The 9,194-nt window shown below is 43.4% G+C and overlaps 1 protein-coding gene across 1 annotated transcript; it reads left to right on the top strand.

The window, feature by feature from the left end:
• The first annotated feature begins 4,940 nt into the window (after positions 1-4,940).
• On the top strand, positions 4,941-8,945 carry LOC140466635 (fibroblast growth factor 19-like). Its single transcript, XM_072562076.1, has 3 exons — positions 4,941-5,361; positions 6,063-6,166; positions 7,129-8,945. Exons 1-3 carry the CDS (start codon positions 5,028-5,030, stop codon positions 7,420-7,422), a joined length of 732 nt encoding a protein of 243 aa, XP_072418177.1. The 5' UTR covers positions 4,941-5,027; the 3' UTR covers positions 7,423-8,945.
• Positions 8,946-9,194: the final 249 nt, after the last annotated feature.

Genomic DNA, 9,194 nt, shown 5'->3' with positions numbered 1-9,194 from the left:
TGCTATTAGAGAGAGAATTCCCGGATTTTTACCCAGCAACAGTGAAGGAACAGTGCTATGTTTTCAAGTCAGAATGGGGAGTGGCTTGGATGGGAACTTGAAGATGGTGGTGTTCTCATATATCTGCTGCCCTTGCCCTTCTAGATGGAAGTGTTTGTGAGTTTGGAAGTTGCTGCCTGAGGATCTTTGGTGAATTTCTGTGGTGCATCTTGTAGGTAGTACTTACTGCTGCTACTGAACATCAGTGGCGCAGAGAGTGAATCCTTGTAGATGCAGTGCAAATCAAGCGGGTGTTGATAGTGGGCGATACAGTGATAGTAACACTGTTGAATGCCAAGGGGCTATGGTTAGGTTTTCTCTTATTCGTGATGGCCATAGACTGGCATTTGTGTGATGCAAATGTTACTTGCCACTTGGTCAGTCCAAGCTTTGATGTTGTCCAGATCTTGTTGCATTTGGACATGGACAGCTTTAGTATCTGAGGAATTGCGAACGGTGCTGAACATTGTGCGAACATCCCCACTTCTGACCTTATGATGGAGGGAAAGTCATTGATGAAGCAACTGAAGATGTTTGGGCCTAGGGCACTACCCTGCAACGACATCCTGGAGCTGAGATGACTGACCTCCAACAACCATGACCATCTTCCTGTGTGCCAGGTATGTCTCCAACCCTGAACAGTTTGCCCCGATACCCACTAATTCCAGTTTTGCCAGGGATTCTTGAAGCCACACTCAGTCGAATGCAGCTTTGATGTCAGTAACTGTCTTTCAGAGCCAGAGTCATTGAGATGTAGAGTATGGAAACAGACCTTTCAGTCCAACTTGTCCATGCCGACCAGACATTCCAACCAATCCAGTCCCACCTGCCAGCATCTGGCCCATATCCCTCTAAACCCTTCCTATTCATTTACCCATCTAGATGCTTTTAAATGTTGCAATTGTACTAGCCTCCACCACCTCCTCTGGCATCTCATTCCATACACGTACCACCCTCTGCATGAAAATGTTGCCCCTTAGGTCTCTTTTATATTTTTCCCCTCTCACTCTAAACCTATGCCCTCTAGTTCTGGACTCCCCGACCCCAGGGAAAAGACCTTGTCCATGTCCCTCATGATTTTATAAACCTCTATAATGTCACTCCTCAGCTTCCTATACTCCAGGGAAAACAGCTCCAGTCAATACAACCTGTCCTTATAGCTCATATACTCCAACCCTGGCAAGATCCTTGTAAATCTTTTCTGAACTCTTTCAAGTTTCACAGCATCCTTCCGATAGGAAGGAGACCAGAATTGCACGCAATATTCCAACAGTGGCTGAACCAATGTCCTGTACAGCCACAACATGACCTTCCAGCTCCTGTACTCAATACTGACCAATAGAGGAAAGCATACCAAATGCACCTTCATTTTCCTATCTACCTGCGACTCACTTTCAAGGAGCTATGAACCTACACTCCACGGTCTCTTTGTTCAGCAATACTCCCTAGGACCTTACCATTAAGTGCATAAGTCCTGCTAAGATTTGCGTTCCCAAAGTGCAGCACCTCACAATTATCTCTCACCTCATCATTTGAATTAATCTCTTTTGTTCATGTTTGGACCACGTTTGGCTGCAATGAGATTTGGAGCTGAATGACTCTGGTGGAACCCAAACTGGGCTCAGGTTATTGCTGAGCAGGAGCTGCTTGATAGCACTGGTGATGACACCTTCCATCACTTTACTGATGATCGAGAGTAGACTGATGGGGTAGTACTTGACTGGGTTGGATTTATCCTGCATTTTATGTACAGGACACACTTGGGCAATTTTCCACATTGTCAGGTAGATACCAGTGTTTTAACTGTACTGGAACACTTGGTTAGGGGAGCAGCAAGTTCTAGAGCACAAGTCTTCTGTATTATTACTGGAATGTTGTCAGGGCCTATGGCCTTTACAATATCTAGTGTCTCCAACTGTTTCTTGATATAACATGGAGTCAATTGAATTGGCTGAAGACTGGTACCTGTATTGCTGGGACCACTGGAGGAGGCCAGGATGGAGCATCCACTCAGCGCTTCTGGCTGAAGATTGCTGAGAAAGTGCCTTACCGTTTGCACTGATGTGCTGGGCTCTTCCATCATTGAAGATGGGGATAATTGTGGATCCTCTTCCTCCAGTGAGTTGTTTAATCATCCATCACCATTCGTGACTGGATGTGGCAGGATTGCAGAGTTTAGATCTGATCCATTGCTTGTGGAATCACTTAGCTCTGTCTATCTCTTGCTCCCAATGCTATCTGGCACACAAGTAGTCCTGTTTGGTCTGCTGATCTTTGTTTCCAGTTTGCCTGGGACAAATCAGTTCTTTATCCATTTAAATTGATTCTTTTTTTTTAATCATTCACAAGTTGTGGGCATCTCTGGCCTGGCCAGCATTTATTGCCCATCTCTAATTGCCCTGAAGGCAGTTATGAGTCAACACATTGCTGTGGATCTGAAGTCACATTTCAGCCAGACCAGGCAAGGATGGCAGTTTTCAGCCCTAAATGAGAACAGTGAACCAGATGGGGTTTTCCAACAATTAACAATAGATTCATAGTCATCATTAGATCCTTAATTCCAGATTTTTATTGTTATATCCACCATCTGTCACGGTGGAATTCAGACCCCGGACACCAGAACATTCCCTGGGTCTCTGAATTAGTAGTCTAACAATAATATTACTAGGCCGTCATCTTCAATATTAAGGATTTCTACTCTAAGTTGCACTTTGATTTTTTGTGTAACTATTTTAAACCCTACAATATTTTGTTTTTTTGCTGAAACCTGATCCACTGGTCACTATTACTCCTCAGAAATCTCCTTCTTCGAAACTGTTCAATCAAGAAAATTCTCCGGGACACTTTCCAAATACATTTTCCCCTTGTTCCCCCTCAAAGTCCCAATCCGTGTTAAGATGATTGAATGTTCTTCTATTACTAAAGTACCCTGCAGTTCTTGTACCTCTTCGTAATTTCCTGGCTTGTTTTGCTCTTTGTATCTTTCCTCCTAATTAGTGACCTGTAGAACACCAGGCAAACTCTAAGGGTACCTCAATGGTTCATTCACTTTAACCAAATGTGCTTGATTCCTCTGGGAAATAATTTCTCTCCAATACTGTAATATTCTCCTTAACCAATATTTCCACCCCACCTCATTTCTCTCGTTAGGATTAGGCATATTGCATTAGTGATACTTCTTGCCCGGACCTGTCCTCGTCTGAGCCAGCTCTCTGCTATTCCCACAACATCGTGTTCCCGTAAGGCTATTTGCAAGTACAGTCCCGCCACTCTAATTTACCTAAATAGATTTCTGTGCAATAACATTTATTTTAAAATCCTCATACCAATATCGGTTGGGGTGAGTTGTGGAATAGAAATGTAGGTATTTCACAGAAAATGTGGAGGATTTGAGCTTCTCGGAAGGCTAGTGGAGTTGTCCAATACAAAGGTCGATGCCTGCCCCCTTGTGGAGTTTTGACAGATGTGTGTCCCTGGAATTGTACAGTAACCACTTGATTTAGGGGCAGATTGCCTCTCAGAGCAACAGCGAGGCTTGCTCAGTTTTCAAAACGCTCGAGTAATTGGCGATAGTCCTGCTAAAAGGTGATGTCCTGCTATAGCTGGGCTAAAACCAAACGTACCGCGAACAGTGTTAATTGTGAATCTTGACTCACAAACTTGAAATAAAAGACGCTGGGTGAATCGGTTTGGGATTGTGTCTGGGAAGGTTTGACCCGGTCACGAAACACGACGATCTGCTTAGTTTCCTGGATTTTAATGTGACAACCATCTCAAATAATGCGCAGCAAAACGCATGTGACCACCAGAAGGCACCCTGAGAAGCTGACAAAATGCTCAATTATCAACGGTGTGAATGAGGACAATGCCAATTCTATGCGAGTTACGTGGGCGGGAATGCATTCGGGTCAATGTCAATTTCACGGCTGAAGACCTCATTAAACTGTTGGTCCAGCTACTTTCTCGGAATCTCTGCCCCTCTTATCAGGTTTCTGGAAATGACCGGATATTACTTGGGATTCACGTGTAGAATGTCAGGCAAGAGATGGGAGAGTTGGGAAGGATCTGAACACGTGTTGGGAGCTGAAGGGAAATATGAAGCGCGCCCTTGGTGTGGCAATAATTCCTTTGGTTTCGATTTTTACGAAGCGTAAATTTAACAGGAAATTGAGGACGCGAATTTTGCTCCGGAAACCTTGACAAACAACCCTAATCAGACCCTTAACTGAACATCAACCAACTGTACAGCGCCTGACCACAGGTGACCACAGTTCAGGTCATCAACTGAACTTTGAAAAATTAATTTGCACTCGGCTTTCGTCATCTTTTCAAAATAAAAACCCTTCATGCCCAAGTGCTGCCCGTTGATCAAATTCAGCAGTTTTTTTTTTACAATAGTTTCTGTTATTCTATGAACAACCGCAAATCTTGCCGCCCCGGGGACTTGTGAAAATGATTGCAATCTCGGTAGAAACAGCGAATGTGATTGTAACTGGGGAAGGGGGTCTGCTGGGTGGGTAGGGGAGAGAAGATCTCATATTTGTAAGGAGCAATGTTTAAGTTCTGACTGAGATGAAAATGATCGCAAAGGTATGATGGGGAGATACACACGGACACACAGAGGCCATCATGTTAATAATAAAAAGCAAGGGAACAGAAATGGAGAGGGAGTGTGGTGAATAAAGGACATCTCCTCAGGTTGAGGATGACAAATCACTTTCCAGTGAAGCGAGTTAACGAGGGAAATCAGTCTCGTGCTGTGAAATAGTTGGAGTAAAGTTCGCATTTCGAACTCTGCCGTCTATCCTGTTTGGTGTGTGTGTGTATGTGTGTGTGTAAAAGGCACTGCACGTATCTCCATCATTGATTCCAACTGTATATGCCCCCTCCCCCTCCCCCTCCCCACACCAGTTTTCCTCGGGATCTAGTGCAGAAATCCAGGAGCTGTCACACCACTGGCTCCCTGCCGGCGCTTTAAGGTGATTCTGATGTCATTTGCTCCATTGAGTTTAAAAGCAGCGCAATGGGTTCAGAAACGGAAGAGCGATCCCGCTGGTTTTCAGGAGAAGCTCCCAGCTCCAGCCCCCGGGGTAGGAATGGGCACCAACATTATCAACTGCATCGCCGTCTACCTCGCCGTCTCCCTCGGGGCTTCACTGGTCAGGTCAACTCCTCTGGTGAGGACGGATTCAGGAGCTCAGCTGGAGCGGGACTGGGGTCAGCAGATCCGACTGAAGCACCTGTACATGGAGGGGAACAGCAGGCACTTACAGATCAACCCTGATGGACACATTGACAGCTCCAACTCCCAGAACTTTTACAGTAAGTCTCACTGCTCTCAAATCTGCATGCAGCAAACCCTGACAGAAAAAAATTCTCTCTTTTTCCTAACTTTCACTCTATTTTCATCACATGATGATGCAATATCATGGTGTTTGGAATTATTTGATGGTTATAACAGCAGGACACCATCAAATTTCTGGTCTCTCTTTAAAAAAACCGATGGCATTTCCAAACGTTAGTTCAATTTCAGCTCCTAACTTTCAATGATGTCATTTAGCCCAAAGCATGTTAAAGGTGAATCTGCGTTATCCCAGTTCTGTCACTCTACCGAACGATTCTAACAACCGCAAACGGTTTGAACGGATCGTTCGACCGATTCCTTTTTGAACCTCTGACCCAGAAAAGCGATGAATCGCTGGTGGATGATAGCGTGGCGTGGACTCTCTTGCAGGAATGTTACCGGACCAAAGTTGGGTCCTGGCCACTCTGTTACTGGGCTCCCTTTGTGCTTTCACCACGCAGCGCAGAAAGAGGCAGTTCGGCCCATCGTGAGCGTGCAAGCTCTTTGAAGGAGCTTACCAATCAGACCCCCCTTTCCCTGAGCCCAGTCCCGTTTCAAGAGTTTACCTCCCTTCGTGTGTTTTTGCGAAACCAACCAGCGGCCTGGGGAATGTGTGGCGGGTTGGTGACACTGTCTAACCTTTTTGGGGGGGTGGGCGCTGTGTGTTTGTGGGTTACAGCTCTGCTGGAGATCAAAGCAGTGGAACCAGGACACGTGGTGATCCGGGGAGTGAGGACTGGACGGTACCTCTGCATGGACACTGAAGGCAGCATTTTCGGATCAGTGAGTATTGCATATCTGGTTACTCAAAAGTAGCAAGGCTGCTCTACTGAACACGTTTCTTCAAAACAGAAACATCTCTCTACCTTGTGGCAGACGTGTCTAACACCAGAGGTTATAAGTTTAAAGTGGGAAGCAAGCGGTTTAGAGCAGAACAAAGGGAAAAAAGATCACTCAGTGCTAGAAACATGGAAGGCGCTGGAGGCAGACACTGTCCCAACCTTTAAGAAACATCTGGATGAGCACTGGAAAGCTATGGGTCAGTAGAGTGTAGCTTGGTGTTTGTTGGTCAGCGTAGGTATACTGGGCTGAAGGCCTGTTTCTATGCTGTACGACTCTATGACTTCATCCCCAAACACCTATCAACATTTCATAGAATTCCTACAGAGCAGAAGCAAGCCATTTGGCCCACAGAGTCATCCTGATCCTCCAAAGAGCTTCCCATTCAGACCTATCCCTCTACTCTATCCCTGTACCGCTGTATTTCTCATAGCTAATCAACCTAACCTGCACATCCCTGGACACAGTGGGCAATTCAGCATGGCTGATCCACTTAACCTGCATATCATTGGACTTTACCATTTGGATGAGTACTTAAAATGCCAGGGCATAGAAGTCTAAGGATCAAGTGCAGAAAAAATAGGATTGCTGTAGTTTGGTGTTTGTTGGTCAGTGTAGACATGGAGGCAGTTACTGACCCAACATTTAAGAAACATCTGAGTCAGTATTTAAAATGCCAAGGCATGGAAAGCTATGGGCCAAGTGCAGGTGAATAGGATTATTGTAGTTGGGTGTTTGTTGGTTAGCTGTATGTTTCTATGCTGGATGAATCTCTGACTTCATTCCTAAACAGCATTGCCTATTGATCCTGAATTTAAGGCGAGGTGAATAGAGGTAATGATCTCGCTCGGGTTAAACGTGTGTGTAAGATTTTTGATTCGAAACTCTTTTCCTTTTTTCGATAGACAACCTACCGTGAAGATGATTGCAATTTCAAAGAGGAACAGTTACAGACATTTTACAATGTGTACCACTCCCCAAGGCACAAGAAGGTGTTAAGCCTGAGCCTAGACAAGCGTCCATTCATTCCGAACAGAGAGCTGCCTCCGCTCTCAATGTTCTTGCCACGGGAAAATGAGTTGCCAACCACGACACACAGCCGGAGGAACCCCGAACGAGAGACCAATGACACAGACCCCTTCGGGATGAGAGCCGGACAACTAGCGAGTCCCAAACTCTCTAGAGTTGGCCGAGGATAATGCTGCAGACTCATGTTATACTGACTTTAGAATCCAATGACTGTGATCAACAACATTGGCCCAAAAGTACTCTCACCAGGATCAGATTCAACCTATCTATTCATAACTGTGTAGTCCAACAAAGGGAGTTAGAGCAGATAAACCAGTTGATGATCCACTGATGGGACTAGTCACATGGTCATGATGTAAGGGTCACTCAGCTCATTCAACCTAAATGACTCGAACGTTTTGTTTTGCAATGGTTAGATCCAGAGACATCTAACTTTCATTATTCTTCTTTGGAGTCTATTCCATAATCACCACTTCTAATATAAAGAAAATAACCCTGGCATCAGTTCTGAGTTTGCCTTCTCCAGGTTGAACCAGTACTCCATGACCATAATTTATACTGGCTACTTTATTTTAGTTGATATTCTAGACATATCCTTCCAATTCCTTTACCATGAGATGATTTCTTTTCATGACAAAAGCTTTCTGTACTTTTATCTCTAACCCAGTATTTGAATGTGCACCTTCTCTATTGCTTTGCCTTTTACATATCTCAACAATCAGTGCAGAATGCAGTACTGAAGCATGGGACAATATAACCAATACATTCTCTGACATGCATCCTACTGGTTTTGCATTCTGCCAGTTTTTCTGATGGTTTCTCTGTATTGGATGAGCATGGTGAACATCCAGTGCAGTCCACGAAGACCCCTAGCCATTTTTAGATTTATTTTAACACCATTTATGGATTATGAGTTTCACCTATTCTTGTCTGCCACATCCCAAAGGCATTCTCTGCATTAAAGCTCATTTGGCTTTCCATTGCTTATTTATATACTTCATTCCAGTGATTACTCCAACCTACAAATTTTGGAATTAGCCTCACATTTGGTTACTTTGCCTGATTCCAGGCCATTAATATAAATTAGAAATAGTATCGCTCCCAACTTTGAAGCCTGGAGCAATGAGTTTAGTATTTCACACACCCTGATGTAACACCCCTAACCATTCCTGGTTACTTTGTTACTCTTTAACCAGTTCCTTGCCCACTTCCAAAACTTAAAATTCGAATTTAACTAGTTGTCTTTTGTGTATTGCTTTTGTCAAACACCATTCTGGAGTTTACGTTCACCATATTTAGGACCTACTGCAGTCCACTTGAATTGTCATTACCTTTAAAGAGGTTAAGGAGACTGATGAAGCCAGAGCTTTCTCTTCTAAATCCAGACATGATGAATAGCCCCTTTCTGTGTTGTAAACTCCATGAATGATACTTCTCAGTGCTCATTTCCTTGGAAAGGAAATCACACACACAAACTTTATATATAAAGAGCAGAAGGCAGTGTAAATGCTTTCTATTTCACTTTTATGTAAAAAACTTGAATCACTCCTTGGCCATATACATGAAATTAATCTTGTCTGTGAAATTGTACTGCCTGCTCTGAATTATCTATTTATTTAAATTATTGCTCCCAATATTTATATTTATATGCCAATACATTTTATAAATATGTTTTCTAGTGGCAATTTGTACAACTTAGATAATATAACAGAAGTAGAAAATAAATGGCACTTTGTTCCTTGATGATGTTTTGGATTTATTTGAATAATTATTTAATAATCATTTATGATTTCCTATTCTGAGAGATGATTAATTGGTCAGATTATCATTTTTACAATTTGATTACTGTACTTGGATAAATATCAATTAAGTATATCCTCATCAAGTTCCGTAAGTTTCCATGTTGTCATTGATTTCCTTGAGACAAAAATTCTAAATGTCC

This window comes from Chiloscyllium punctatum, chromosome 44, assembly GCF_047496795.1.
Source record: "Chiloscyllium punctatum isolate Juve2018m chromosome 44, sChiPun1.3, whole genome shotgun sequence".
In the NCBI taxonomy this organism is placed as follows: domain Eukaryota; kingdom Metazoa; phylum Chordata; class Chondrichthyes; order Orectolobiformes; family Hemiscylliidae; genus Chiloscyllium; species Chiloscyllium punctatum.
Note: the sequence above shows the minus strand (reverse complement) of the source record. Positions and strands in the feature narration are given on the sequence as shown.